General features: G+C 43.6%; 1 protein-coding gene across 1 annotated transcript in view; it reads right to left on the reverse strand.

Annotated features, from left to right (window-relative positions):
- The window catches only part of LOC126470035 (solute carrier family 12 member 9), a 128229-nt gene that overhangs the window by 91691 nt on the left and 20695 nt on the right, over positions 1 to 15843 (reverse strand). The window contains exons 4-5 of the mRNA XM_050097527.1: positions 15269 to 15465; positions 1382 to 1592 (exon numbers count right to left, since the gene is read on the reverse strand). Of these exons, the coding sequence (XP_049953484.1) occupies positions 1382 to 1592; positions 15269 to 15465 (408 nt within the window). The remainder of the gene's footprint in view (positions 1 to 1381; positions 1593 to 15268; positions 15466 to 15843) is intronic.

Raw genomic sequence — 15843 nt, forward strand, 5'->3', positions numbered from 1 at the left:
AAAAATTGTACTTTTTAAATAACTAGTATTTCATATTAATGTGCTACGTTCTGAATTTTGATAGTGCACTGAGGCTGGCAAAATAAATTTTTTTGCACAATGCCTTTGGTGTGCCATCTTTATATTTACCATGTTTATAGTAGCATATTGGAGCAATACAGTAGGGGTTTGTTCTCCAGAAAAACTGAAGGTAGGGCGTTTTGAGATATTTGAGGACAAACATTAGGGTCAGTGACCTCGAATACGAAAATTCTGAGAAACCCACCATGTTGCATATCAATGTAAATCTCTATTCATCAGTTTTTCAATGATACAAGTTACATTCTTGTATCTGCATTAAAACTAGAATTATAGTCGTTTATGTTGAAAAGAAGCATGCAAATTTCACACAATTTCCAAACTTTGCAGACCTGTAACTTTTTTCACAATTGACATATACCTCTGCACATTGGTAGTTTTCTATCTCTTATTTGGATCACTGGATACACCAAATTTGAAAGAAATCTGAGATGGTCAGGTTGAAAATGTTACTTTTCAGTGTTTAATAGACATGGAATTGCCCATAAATGGGCTGCATTATTCCATGCTGAACACAGCATCCTTGCTGCTGAGATTGTTCAGCTTTATTTAAACACATGTGCCTTCTGTTTCAGTACACTTAATGATGTGAGATTCATTTATGAAACAATCCAATCTGAGGCCTTCTATGAGATGCTTATTTACATTGTCAAGTCATACTTGATTTTCTCTATATTTATCTTTAACAAACAGGACCTGATTTGGTCTATTTTTGACAAGCCATGAGAGACCATCAAAATCTGTGATTTAACATAAGTCTCACCGGGATGCATTTGTCACATACACTTCTCAATTTGTAAGACAAGTTCAAGGTATATTAAATATCTTAGATACAAACATAATAATTGTTCACCAATACATGCACAAAACTGTTGCTCAGCTACACGATAAATACAAAACGTGTTTCAGTAAAGACGAAAAACATTTTGAAATCGGGTTTCAAAGGTGGATAATACATTTACATCTAAAGCTAAGCTCTTCAAGTCCATTTATGGCATGTGGCAAAGGGTACTTTGGATATAACCACCACTCCCCCCCTCCTTTTGCTATTCATTCACAAATAACAGGTGAGAATGTTGGTAAGCTTCCACATGAGCTTGAATTTCTGTGGTGTTCCCACCAATGTAATTTAAGAAACAATTTGTATGCAGGAGGAATTAAAATGTTGTCCAACTCTTCCTGGAATGAAGACACACACACACACACACACACACACACACACACACACACACACACACACTCTCTCTCTCTCTCTCTCTCTCTCTCTCTCTCTCTCTCTCTCTCTAACATGCAAGGTATTTACCTGACATATTTGCTCCTGCCATTATTCCAGTTACACCACTGAAAAGCACACCAAACAATGATGCAAAGGTCACTATTTCCCCTTCTCTTGTATAATCTTTACCATAATTTTCAAACACGTTTTCATGGAGGACACTTGCTGACAAGCCTGTGTACATTCCAATTCGTTCTGATGCATTCTTGAAAAGATGATTGGCCTCAGGAAATGGAATCTACGAAAAAAAGACAGGAAAAAGAAGCAAATAAGCATCTTTTGACACTGTTGTTATAAAACATTTCAAAATACCTCCTTTTTCACTCTTCAATATTCACAAACAGTATTCATTTTTATTTAATTAATTTAGACTGGGAGAGCAACGTGAAAATACATAAACTAAAATAGGCGGCTCACCAAACCTCCAGGAGCTCCAAGCTGAAATTTATTTTTCTTTGTTTTTGTTATTGTACTTTTTTATTGCATAAAATCTCTGTCACTGGCACATGATCACAGAACACATTACATTTAGTAACTAATACATTTAATGAAAAAAGTAATCTTTAGAACAATTTCTATAAAACGTAAATTGAGGTGTACAAACAGTGAATAGAGAATACACCTGTTACAATTGTCCTAATATATTACATGCATCATACGTATTGATGGTCGACAACATTCCGATAATATGTATACATAGAATCATTTAAATTTTTGCTGGGTTTCATGACTGTGTGCCTTCCATGAGAGGACCCAAAAAATGTAAACGGTCTTCATTTCACTAGTATTGTTACCAATAAGTGAGTAGAATGTCACACGTAATAAAATTGCCTGTGAGAAAAGTGTACCAAGTTTTATTGTTTGCATTCACTTAGTTTACAAGTTGTAGATTAAGAACTGATTAATTTCAATAGATAATTTTATGGTATTATTCAGTTCCTGGTTCATCTGTGTAACAATGTGTTTATATCATTTGCAGCTAGAAAAGTTGTGGTCCTATCTGGTACATTCAGTGGTAAGTCATTAATGTGTGTTAGAAAAGTAAGTGGTTCACACGTGGAAATCCATGAATAACAGAAGTTACTGTGCCCCATTCAGATACAAACTCATTTTCTGTTATGTAAAATGTAAACCAGCTTTCTACTTCCTGAATTACATTAGTTTCCCTTATTTCCATATTATTGTAATTCATTCAGCAATATATTGTAGCCCAGTCAAACAAAAGCCTTGTAAAATCACAGTTGGGTACTCAATGGGCACATTTTTTAATCAAAATCTTCAAATGTTTCATCTAAAAAGTAGTAACATGTCTTGGCATATGACCCATTCCCAATGCTGAAATGTGGGTCTGTTAAAAAGTTATGCTTCCCGAAATAAATATGTACTCTATTGTAAATTGCCTTTTCAAAAAAATTGTAGCACATAACTAAAAAGATAATTGTGTGTCTTTGTTCATCATGCCTTTTCTTGTGACGTATGTACCTCAAACTTTTAATATCCTATTTCATATCCCATCAAATTTATAGAAGTCCTTACACTTTAGTGATTTAACAGTTGCTTGCTTCCTTTACTATTTGTCCACTACAGATCCATCTTCATCCATAGAAATCTACATACTAGATCATGTGAGAGAAATTGATTCATTTTATATGCAATGAACAAGAAATTACCACAGAAGATTTTCAATTTTTGTTTAACTTAATTGACATTTTTAGCGTCCTCATTTCGGTGATTTGATAGCTAATCCTTTTCTCTACTGTAATGACCCTGAACTCATGACATCTACATGCTATACAAATTTGATTGTTACGTCCAATCAGTTTAACTTCTTTCATAACCTTTCTTAGAACATGACTGTATTGTCTGTAATAAGGTCCTGCATACCACACTGAAAACTTTTGTAATCTACACAGACTACCCATCAATAACACAATCATCAGGTGTTTAGATCAATAGGAAGAATCCTTCACAAAACATGATAAATCTGAGTAGAAACACATTATACGTACCAATCACAGTATGTGCACTGTACACCTCTACACAAAGACTGCACTTTATTAGTTGTGTGAATGATTATACTGCAAGTAGGATGGGATTTTGAATTTCTTGCATGTCTGTAATCTCTTTGTTTGTGTTTTAATACTATCTTGTACTAAGACTTGTGCCTGATGGTCAGATAATCCAATACCATCCCTTTCACAATGCACCTATTTACTAATCAAAGCTCATTGAAAATTTTATATCATTATAATGCTGCTTATCTGCATTTTTGTTCATAAATTCACATATAACAACTACAAAGATTGTGGATCAGTCCCAGCTCAATGTACGCTATGCTAACCATCACTGATGACATTTCTAGCCACTTATCAATTCACTAAACATTACCCCTAAAGCATTGTTGGGCACAGCGTTGAAACAACTCATCAAAGTGCACACTGGTGCCACAAGTCCTAAATCTTAACTTTGCCATATCACCACTAACAGAACACCACTATAATATATATATTTAACAACATCCTCACCATAAACATGAAACATGTAGCAATAAACAGAATATGCTACATTGAACAAATATAGACATAGTTCCATAAGCAAAAGCAACACACTACAATATTTAACAGGATTTCAAATACTTTATTTGGACTTCTATACTGTAAAATGCATTTATAAGCCAAAAACAAACTGTTCAACATATGCACAAGCACCTAACAAAGAACAAACTGAAACAAAAAGAAACATATATGTCACTGCAAATTTACATTGTAGCAGAGCAGCATTTGATTAATGTTTCTGTCATTTGAGAAAGTAAAAAAGGGGAGAGTTACAGAAAAATAATCTGGTAGTATAGTGGAAGCTATCTAAGTGATAGGAAAATTTACTATGGGATATAGTGTTTTGAAGAAAGCCAAACATTAACTTATTACGATTGGCTTTCATCTAATTCATAGGTAGCCATAACATGAAAATTACAGATCATGAAAAGAACCATGATTTCAATGGTCTCTGTTGCTAAGGCAATGAACATAAGATCTAACGCTACCCCCTGCATTGTCCAGAATGTACCATTATTTCACTGAATGCTAAGCAGATGAGTAATGAAACAAATTTCAAGTCTGTCTTGTATTAGGCAAGTTTACTGCATTATGACACATAAGGCAGAAAATTTCCCGTATCTAGTACAATGGAAAGGACATCTGTGTTCATTGTCATGATCTACAATCCAAAAGACAATTCACAGAATGGCAACAATATACCATCTCTTGCAAATAAAGTTTCAACACCTTCTTCTAAAAAATTCATGCTGAAATTATACTGGAATATGAGTGCACCAGTTCATGAACACATGCTAGAGAGGAAAGACAGTGTGCACAGTGAAGTAAAGTACTGCTCTAGACAAGAAACTGAAGGCTACAATTCATCGATCAATCGATATATATATTAAAGTTAAATGAATGTAAATTGCAATTGAAAACAGATGATTTCATTGCACAGCAGTGCAACAGCAGTGTCTATCTCGGAATGTTAAAATCACAAGGAACAGCTCGTAAAATCATTCCTATTAGCATTGCAGCAACTGCTCGGCGAATATCGTTTTGATTGTGCTTTGTTGTTTTTCGTTTGTAATGTCGTACCATTTCCCTAAAAAAACAAAAATTCACTTTGCTTACATAAATAAATAAATCCATACAGATAAACGATAAAAAATATGCCAATGGATTTATCCCACCATGTAGCGGTCAGATTTACCCCACCATGCCATTTTTCATTTACCAACATAGAAACAATTTACACAACAATTCGAACACAAATGATACATACACTGAATAGGTGATGTCAGCACCATATTGACCTTTTTGATATGCTTGCACTAAGGCCCTCTGTTTCATAACTTGCCCAGTTTTTCATCCATATTTATTATTATTATTATTGTTGTTGTCTTTGTCACAGACCTTGAAATCAACCACACAGAAACAGATGAGTATATCTTCCACTTGTATTCCCCCTCAGGTATGAAGGGAAGATTGGTTGATACTGAGCCATTTTCAAATAGTGCACACAACAGACCGTTAGATCGGTAGATCGATACGTTTGGAGACCAATACGTAGTTAGATCGATATATCGACTGATTGCTGCGCTGGTAGATCAAGAGACCTGTAGATCAATATATCGATAAATTGACAAGTCCGTATATCGGTTTATAGATCGATGGTCTATCTGTCAATCGCCATCGATATGTAGATAGACTGATCAATAGATTTATAGATACCAATATACCTATGTATCGATACATCCACACACACCTGATCAATATATCCACATACCGATTTATCGATATATTGATATGTCGACATATTGTTAAGTTGATAACTCTATTGGTCAGTAATAGACCAATCTATTGATTAATCAGTGTGTCGATTTATATATCGATCAATTAATTTATGTTTATATATGGATATGTCGTGGTATCAATATCGATATATCGGTGTAAGTGTATACTGATGTATCGACTGATCGGTCTTCCATTCGATCTACCTATTGATTGACTGACCTGTTGATCTGTGGATATATCATTCGGTCTATATATCTTTCGATCGATGTGTAGATTGGTCTATCAACCGATCGATCGGTATAGCTATTGGTCGATCGATTATCGTATCCTTATGTCGATAGAACAATTGATCGATAGGTCAATCAATCTATTGATCTACCTACGTATCTGTCTTTTGACCTGCCGATCTACCCTTCTATCAATCTATCGAACTTTCGTTCAATAGATATATCATTTGCACTATTTGAAAATGGCTCAATATCAACCAATCTTCCCTTCATACCTAAGGAGGTACAAGTGGAAGATATACTCATCTGTTTCAGTGTGGTGGTATTCAAGGTCTGTGACAGAGACAACAATAATAATAACAGACATGGATGAAAAGCTGGGCAAGTTATAAAACAGAGGGTCTTGGTGCAAGCATATCAAAAAGGGCAATATGGTGACCACATGAGGCAGAGACAAGGTCAGCCTAGCTCATTTACTCTTTTACTCTCCCACCTTCCTCCACATACATTACTTACAATGTCTCTTAGTATGCAGATGTAAACATCTGTGAATTATCACTTTCAGAGCCTCTAAGAATAAGTGGTTTATTCAGCATTACAAAATTATTAACTTCCGCATGCACAGTTCATTTCTCACAGGTTTATCTATACAATGTTGACCAGGACTGAACATGAACCTAACTTGTTACTTACCTACTAACCAACAACACACAATTTTCAATACTGAGCCAAGGTCACTAACACAGGCCTTTGCAGTGACACTCGACTCTGGAGTAAGCTGGTTCGAATCCTGGTATTGGATGAAATTTTCACTGCCAATATTTGGTTGTCAAGGGGAGGAGAGGAGGTGGCATAAAGTTTCTGATCACCAGTCCTTGCGCCAATGTCCTGGATTAAATTCCAGACCTTTCCACAGTGCCTCATGAAGTGAGGGCACGTGATACCGTGTTCACATCCATTGGATGGGGACGTTAGGCTCCGCAGCGCACTTTGAACTTTTTGAGAGACGTAGGCTGGCACTGAGTTCTATCTGTCTTGTTCAATTTTATGAAAAAGAACAAAGAATACATTTGATGACACCATCGCTGGCTGTCCTGATTGGCTAACTTAAATCCTAATGAACTTGGAAACTGTACAATGTACCGAATTTTTTCCTAACAATTATTTCTCAGCACCAATTACCCTTCAACAGCCTTACAAGCTTTTTCAAACTGTTTCTGACCACACACACACACACACACACACACACACACACACACACACACACACACAGCACATTATTTTTTTACATTAAACATTCTCACCCATATCAACACAAATCCAACTCTACACTGTAGAAGCACTCATCACAGTCATCCACGCAATACTGATACATACTTGACACTTCATAACAGATTGGAGAAAGGCAACAGCAAACAACCTCCACTATAATCTTGCCAAAAGTGCTGGTGCTCATTCCCTGAGTATGAGACTATTTATATATACAGAGTGGTCAGCAGCAGTCTAAAAAGCTAGTAAAGGTGTTGCAGGGTGGACTGTGCTGAAAAATAATTGTTAAGAAAAAAATTGATGCACTGCACTATTTGGGAGTTAATTAGCATGAAGTTAGTCAATCAGACAATTACATGCACAGATCCTGTTCTCGTACCATGGATGTTAGTGTACGAGACTGCTCAATCTTTGGCTCATGTTCAGTCCTTATTATCAACCCATGTCCATTTTCTGTATCACTGTCTTGTTCAATTTTATGAAAAAGAACAAAGAATACATTTGATGACACCATCGCTGGCTGTCCTGATTGGCTAACTTAAATCCTAATGAACTTTGAAAATGCACAATGTACCGAATTTTTTCCTAACAATTATTTCTCAGCACCAATTACCTTTCCAATAACCTTACAAGCTTTTTCAAACTGTTTCTGACACACACACGCACACACACACACACACACACACACACACACACACACACACACACACACACACACACACACTCTGCACATTATTTTTTTACATTAAACATTACATTTTTCTACAATGTAATAAATTACACTAACATTACTTACAGAAAGCAAACACAGGATATAGCATACTACTAATTCAGCAATGTGCTTTCCAGTTTTTTAATCAATTCATATCCATTTTAAATGTGGTGCAGGTACCCTAGGAGTTGGATTTAAATGGACATTCAGCTGGCAAAAGTGCAGAAACGTTAAGTATTCTTAGAGTTCTGTCTAAGTAGGTTTAGAATGATACTTAGCTGTGATAGATTTCTAAACATTCTGGTAAATGCAGAGGGACACTATTTTTATTAATTTTAATTTTTACATTGCCAAACAGTTTCATTTCATTTCCCCCTGTTGCAGCACACTATGTATTTTTATTCAGTTCTTCTTCTTTTTCACTGCCAAATTGTTTATCAAAAAATGGGCTCAGTCTTTTCTTTGTAAATGCAAAGGAATGAAAGGAATGGAGGTTAATGTCTGTCAATCTCTTGTTAGACATACCATGGATCTGTACTGATTGTAATAACTGCTCTGCGACGTTTATCTTATAGTCTGTGAATGTTTTCTTTTTCTGACCTGTGAGTTTATAGTTCACAATATAGGCAGATGGTGGTGGTTGTTGGGAAGTTTAAGGGGGACTAAACAGCGAAGGTCATCAGTCCCCCATTCCAAAAACAGGCGAGACATAAAGTCGCGGAGCAGATAAAACCCCAAGGGGAAGGAGACTCCCCCCTCCCCCCCCCCCCCCCCAGGCACTAAAGAACACAAATTAGGCGACGAACACTACAGAAAAGAAGAGTACAGACAAACACCAGACAGAAAGAAACAGAAGAAAAGAAGATGGCCGGAGACTGGTTGACTGACCACAAGAACAAAAAAAAGGGAAAGAGTCAACCATCCGACGACACACCAAAACAAAACAAATATTGGGAGACGCGAGGACAAAAGACACAGAAAGGGAAAGGTGCAGGACCCCCTAAATAGAACCATAAAAAGGACTAGCACGGATAAAATGTAAAACATTGTCAGCCATGGAGGCATCGTCGCATAAAATCAAAGGCAAAGTGCCCGGCAGATTAAAAGACTGCCGGAGGGGGCGCAGTCGGGGACACTCCAATAAAATGTGGGCGACCGTCAGCCGGGACCCACACCGACACAGGGGGGGATCCTCCTGAGCAAAAGATGGCCGTGCGTCAGGTACGTATGGCCGATGCGGAGGCGACACAGGATAACAGAGTCCCTGCGAGAAGACCGCAGGGAGGAGCGCCACACATCGGTCGTCTCCTTGACAGCCCGCAGTTTATTAGGCGCTGTCATGCCTCGCCACTCAGCAGACCACATCCCAAGCACCTTACGGCGCAACACCAACTGCTGATCGCGAGCCGTGAGGCCGATCTCCAAAGCTGGGGCGTCGATTGCCCCTTTGGCCAGCCTGTCAACACATTCGTTCCCCGGGATGCCAACATGACCTGGCGTCCAAACCAAGACCACCGAACGACCAGAACGGGCAATGGTGGAAACAGACTCCTGAATAGAGGACACCAGAGGAGAAGAGGGATAGCAGCGGTCAATGGCCTGAAGGCTGCTCAGGGGGTCACTGCAGATGACGATGGACCTACCTGAGCAGAAACGCATATGCTCAAGAGCGCGCAATATGGCCACCAGCTCTGCAGTAAAAATACTGCAGCCAGCTGGCAAGGAGCGCTGCTCAACATGGGCAGCGTGAGCAAAAGCGTAGGCAGTGCGACCATCAACCAGGGAACCATCAGTGTAGACAGTCTCACAGTCCGAAAATGAGGCGAGGAGTGCAAGAAAATGGCGACGGAGGGCCACAGGCGGAACCGAGTCCTTGGGGCCCTGTGCCAAGTCCAGACGTACAGACGGCCAGGACAAACACCAGGGAGGCGTAGGTGCACGGACCCGGAAGGGAGGCAGAAGAGGGAATGACCCCAGTTCCGACAGCAGGGACTGGATGCGGACAGCTACGGAAAGCCCAGACCTAGGTCGCCGTTCGGGCAGATGGAGGACCATGGCAGGGAAAAGCAGGCGATGACTGGGATGGCCTGGCGAGCAATGCACGTGGACAGCATAGTCGGCGAGCAGTCGATGGCGGCGAATCCGCAGCGGGGGAACCCCGGCCTCCACCAGTAGACTATCCACGGGGCTGGTACGAAAAGTGCCAGTTGCAAGCCGAACCCCACAGTGGTGTATGGGGTCTAACAACTTCAACACTGAGGGTGATGCAGACCCATAGGCCAGGCTCCCATAATCAAGCCGGGACTGCACAAGGGCTCTGTACAATCGCAGCAGCGTGCAGCGATCTGCACCCCAAGACGTGTGGCTAAGGCAGCGGAGGGCGTTGAGGTGCCGCCAGCATTTTTGCTTCAGCTGAGTAATATGAGGAACCCATGTGAGCCGGGCATCAAACACGAGTCCCAAGAAGCGGTAAGTGTCCACCACTTCAAGCAGGTGGCCGTCGAGGTAAAGTTCAGGATGAGGGTGGACCGTCCCACGCCTGCAGAAGTGCATAACTCAAGTCTTGGCGGCAGAGAACTGAAAACCATGAGTCAGAGCCCATGATGCTGCCTTGCGAACGGCGACTTGCAGCCTGCGTACGGCGACTCCCATAGTCGTGGAGCTAAATGAGATGCAGAAGTCGTCGGCATACAAAGAAGGAGACACCGACGACCCCTAGGCCACAGCCAGACCATTAATGGCCACTAGAAATAAGGAGACGCTCAACACCGAGCCCTGCGGGACCCCATTTTCCTGTATATAAGATGAACTAGAGGCGGCACCGACTTGCACCCGGAAAGAGCGGTGCAATAAAAAGGTTTGAAGAAAAGCCGGGAGCCGACCACGAAGACCCCACTCATACAATGTGGCGAGGATGTGATGCCGCCATGTGGTGTCATAGGCCTTCCGTAGATTGAAAAATACAGCAACGAGATGCTGACGTCGGGCAAAGGCCAGACAGATAGCAGATTCCAGCTGCACCAAATTGTCCGTGGCAGACCGGCCCCGACGGAAGCCACCCTGGGATGGAGCAAGGAGACCGCGCGACTCAAGGACCCAACACAAACGCCGCCCCACCATACGTTCGAGCAATTTGCACAAAACGTTGGTGAGGGTAATGGGACGATAGCTGTCCACCGCCAGTGGGTCCGCACCGGGCTTCAAGATGGGGACAATAAGACTCTCGCCATTGCGACGGGAACACGCCCTCGCCCCAGATGCGGTTAAAGATGGTGAGGATGTGTCTCTGGCAGTCCCTGGAGAGATGCTTCAGCATCTGTGCGTGGATGCAGTCCGGTCCTGGTGCTGTATCAGGGCAATCGGCGAGGGCAGCGAGGAATTCCCTCTCGCTGAAAGGAGCATTGTATTTCTCAGAACGACGCGTGCGGAACGATAACGGCGTCTGCTCGGCTCGCTCCTTGAGAGAGCGAAAGGCGGGGGGATAAGTTGCAGTCGCAGAGCTCTTAGCAAAGTGTGCAGCAAGGTGTTCAGCAATGGCGGCAGCGTCCGTGCAGACAGCGCCGTCCAAGGAGATCCCAGGGACACCCATAGGGGTCTGGTGTCCAGAAATCCACCGTATCCGGGACCACACGAGCGAGGGGGAGACAAGGGAGCCCAAGGATGACACATACCGCTCCCAGCACTCCTGCTTACGCCGTGTAATAGGACAACGGGCGAAGGTACGGAGCCTCTTAAAGGCGATGAGGGTCTCGAGAGACGGGTGCCGCCTATGACGCTGGAGGGCCCGCCTACGGTCTCGAATAGCCTCAGCAATCTCCAGCGACCACCAGGGTACAGCCTTCCTCCGAGGGAGTCCGGAAGAGCGGGGGATGGCAGCCTCGGCCGCCGAAATGATTGACGTGGTTAACACACGGACCACCTCGTCAATGTCACCCTGTGGGGGAGACTCAATGGTTGCCGCGGAAGTAAAACCCGGCCAGTCAGCCCTGTGGAGAGCCCAGCGGGGCAGGCGCCCAGAAGAATGACACTGGGGCAGTGACAAATAGATGGGAAAATGGTCACTACCACACAGGTCAGGATGCACTCTCCAGTGGAGGGATGGGACAAGTCCGGGGCTGCAAAGAGAGAGATCGATGGCCGAGAACGAGCCATGGGCTACACTGAAGTGCGTGGGAGCACCGGTGTTCAAGAGGCTAAGGTCGAGCTGAGCCAACAAATGCTCCACGGCACGACCGCGGTCATCGGAGACAGTCCCACCCCATAGAGGGTTGTGGGCATTGAAATCGCCCAGCAACAAGAAAGGTGGCGGCAGTTGGGCTATCAGAGCAGCCAGGACATGCTGCGCGACAGCACCATCTGGTGGAAGGTAAATACTACAGACGGTAATAGCCTGTGGCATCCACACCCGAACAGCGACAGCCTCTAAAGCTGTTTGTAGAGGTACAAACTCGCTGTGAAGAGAGTTAAGGACATATATGCAGACGCCACCAGACACCGTTTCATAAGCTGCCCGGTTCTTAAAATAACCCCGATAGCCACGGAGGGCGGGGGTTCGCATTGCTGGAAACCAAGTTTCCTGCAGAGCAATGCAAAGGAAAGGATGAAGGCTGATAAGTTGGCGGAGCTCAGCTAGATGGTGGAAGAAACTGCAGCAGTTCCACTGGAGGATGGTGTTGTCCATGGCTGGGAAAGGCGTGACGAGACAGGGAAGGCAGATTACGCCACTGGGTCACCTGCTGCCTCCGATTGAGCACCTGCGCTAGTGCTATTCATGGCGTCTGAGGGACTGGCGAGATCGAGGTCCTCAGCGGACGCCAGAATCTCTACCTCGTCCTCAGACGCAGAGCCGGAAGGTTGCAGCGGGGTGGCTGCCACCGTGAGTTCCTTGGGCTTAGTGCTCTTCTTCTTTGATTTCTCACGCTGCTCCTTGCGTTTAACTGGCTGGGAGGGCTTCACCGATTCAGTCTCCGGGACTGAGGAGGATCGTGAAGCCCGTTGACCAGCTGATTGTGGGCACTTACGCCACTGTCGGTCGTCAGCCTTCCCGCTGGTGGAAACCTGGGAAGGGAGGGACCCAAGGGACCCCTTGCGAGCGTGGGAAGCCGAAGAAGGTGGACACTTCGCCGGCTTAGAAGCGGGGACCGACGTCCCCGATGGGGGAGATGGTGTTGCTCCTGAGGTAGGTGGCACAGGAGCAACCCGGTGGGTAGAGCCCCCCACTGGCAAGGGGGCAGGAGGAGTTGTACCACTCGTCGATCCAGCCGGAAGTCGCGAAACTGATGGGGCGAGCACAGGTGTTGTAGCAGCGGCGTAGGAAGATGTCATTCTCACTGGATGTAATCAGTCGTATTTCCTTTTGGCCTCAGTATAAGTCAGTCGGTCCAGGGTCTTATATTCCATGATTTTGCGCTCTTTCTGGAACACTCTGCAGTCTGGCGAGCAAGGGGAATGGTGCTCCCCGCAGTTGACGCAGATGGGAGGCGGGGCACATGGAGTATCGGGATGAGATGGGCGTCCGCAATCTCGACATGTGAGGCTGGAAGTGCAGCGGGAAGACATATGGCCGAACTTCCAGCACTTGAAGCACCGCACCGGGGGAGGGATATAAGGCTTGACGTCACATCGGTAGACCATCACCTTGACCTTTTCCGGTAACATATCACCCTCGAAGGCCAAGATGAAGGCACCGGTAGCAACCTGATTGTCCCTCGGACCCCGATGGACGCGCCGTACGAAATGAACACCTCTACGTTCTAAGTTGGCGCGCAGCTCGTCATCAGACTGCAAAAGGAGGTCCCTATGGAAAATAACACCCTGAACCATATTTAAACTCTTATGTGGTGTAATAGTAACGTTAACATCCCCCAACTTGTCACAAGCAAGTAACCTGCGTGACTGGGCGGAGGATGCCGTTTGTATCAGTACTGACCCAGAGCGCATTTTAGACAAGCCCTCCACCTCCTCAAACTTGTCCTCTAAATGCTCGACGAAGAACTGAGGCTTTGTGGAGAGAAAAGACTCCCCATCAGCTCTCGTGCAAACTAACAATCGGGGCGAATAACTGTTACCTCCATCCTGAGACTTTCGCTCTTCCCACGGCGTGGCCAGGGAGGGGAACGTTTTCGGATCGTACTTCTGAGCATTAAATTGAGCCCGAGAACGCTTAGAGACTGCTGGTGGCTGGCCGCCAGCGAGAGATGATTTACCACGCTTCATTGCGGGTCATCCGCCCTGATGCCACCTACTCCGACCAAGGGCCCTCCCCACGGGCGCCACCCAGCCACAGCAAAGGCCACCTGGCAGGATGGCCGTTGCCGGGAGTCCCGATACCCCAGTAGGATAGGCATCTACTCCTTGGCATATGTGGGGAGTTAACGGCGCAGGCATCAGTAGAGCGATCCCTGTGTTGTCAGGGGGCTACAACCAAGAGGGTACATGGCGGCCCCACCACAACAGACTGGCTACCGTGCTGGATCTTAGGTGCAAAAATGTCCAAGGTCGTCGTCGCAGTTAAAAGAAACACTGGAGAGTGCAGTGTGGTAATCGCACCCAGGGACGTATCCTCGCCCAAGAGATCGAAAACGAGCGGGACGCCATTGCAACGACGAGAAAGCCGGCTAAAGGTCTAATTGCACGACGGATACAGTGCACCATGTAAGGCGCCCTTCCCCAATTGGCTCGCTCTTCGGAATGATTTAGAAAGATGGAGGTCAAACCCGAGAGGGGAACATCACATAAGGCCGAAACATGTGAGACTCCTTTTAGTCGCCTCTTACGACAGGCAGGAATACCGCGGGCCTATTCTAACCCCCGAACCCGCAGGGGGGACAATATAGGCAGAAAATACGTGTACGGTCATATCTGTTTCACAATTTCCATTACTAGTCTCATGATCATTCTCTCAGACTTTTGGAGAAAAATAGCTACCATCATATAAATTATCACTAAATTGAGTATTGCTCTTTCAAACTTCGCTTATAAGATTTGCAACTTTCTCCTCATGACAAAAGTGATACTGCCAAGAAGTTTTTTCACGAGCTTAGAAAGAAATGCAGTGTGTTCTGCAGAGCATCCAAGAACCATTTGTAGTCCTATGATCACTCTACTTTGATCTACACACAGTGCTATAACTGCATACTTCCAACAATACAACAGCCTCATGGTAGTGTGACAGGCTAGGCTTGTCAAATGACAGGAGTGAGTTAGAGCAAAGCATTTCACAATCATATAAAAATATGTAAATGAAAGAGTAAAAAACTATGATCAATTATTATTTCAACTGCAAAGAAAGAAGAACACCTGTAAACATAAAATATTTTTATACTTTAATTATAAGTTAGTAGATTTAGGAATTTACAGAGAAAGTATTTACCTGCATAGGTCCAACAGACAGGAAGCTGACAATCACTGAAATCAGGCAAATGCAAACAATGCCAAACACTAGGACACTTGTCTTTGCAAACATGCTTGCTCCAACCAAGCACACCAGCAAGTTGAGGACATTAAGACCAGAGCAGTACAAAAACCTCCACCAGCGACCATCTGGAAGCACATCATGCACCAGATATCCTGCCAAAACATAAATTACCATGGTTTTTGTATACACAGAGTACATACATAATGAACATATTAAGATCACACTCTTACCTTGTCACTAACAGCACAATAATGTTCCATTTGTTACACACAGAGACATCTTACCTTGAATACTTTGTCTCCTTTGCACCTAAAGTAAATTCCCAGTCTTAAGTTTATCACAACGACGACTTACAAATTTAGTCAGTAATTGCACTGAGTGCATTTTTTTTTTTTATTTTTTATTATTATATTTTATTACTGTATCCTAAGGATACAATATGGTGATACTACATATGATTAAATTTAATGTGGGTGTCACAGTTTTAATAGACCTGTTTTGATGAAAAACTGCATGTAAAGTAAATGAAG

Source organism: Schistocerca serialis, chromosome 3, assembly GCF_023864345.2.
Source record: "Schistocerca serialis cubense isolate TAMUIC-IGC-003099 chromosome 3, iqSchSeri2.2, whole genome shotgun sequence".
Taxonomy (NCBI): Eukaryota; Metazoa; Arthropoda; class Insecta; order Orthoptera; family Acrididae; genus Schistocerca; species Schistocerca serialis.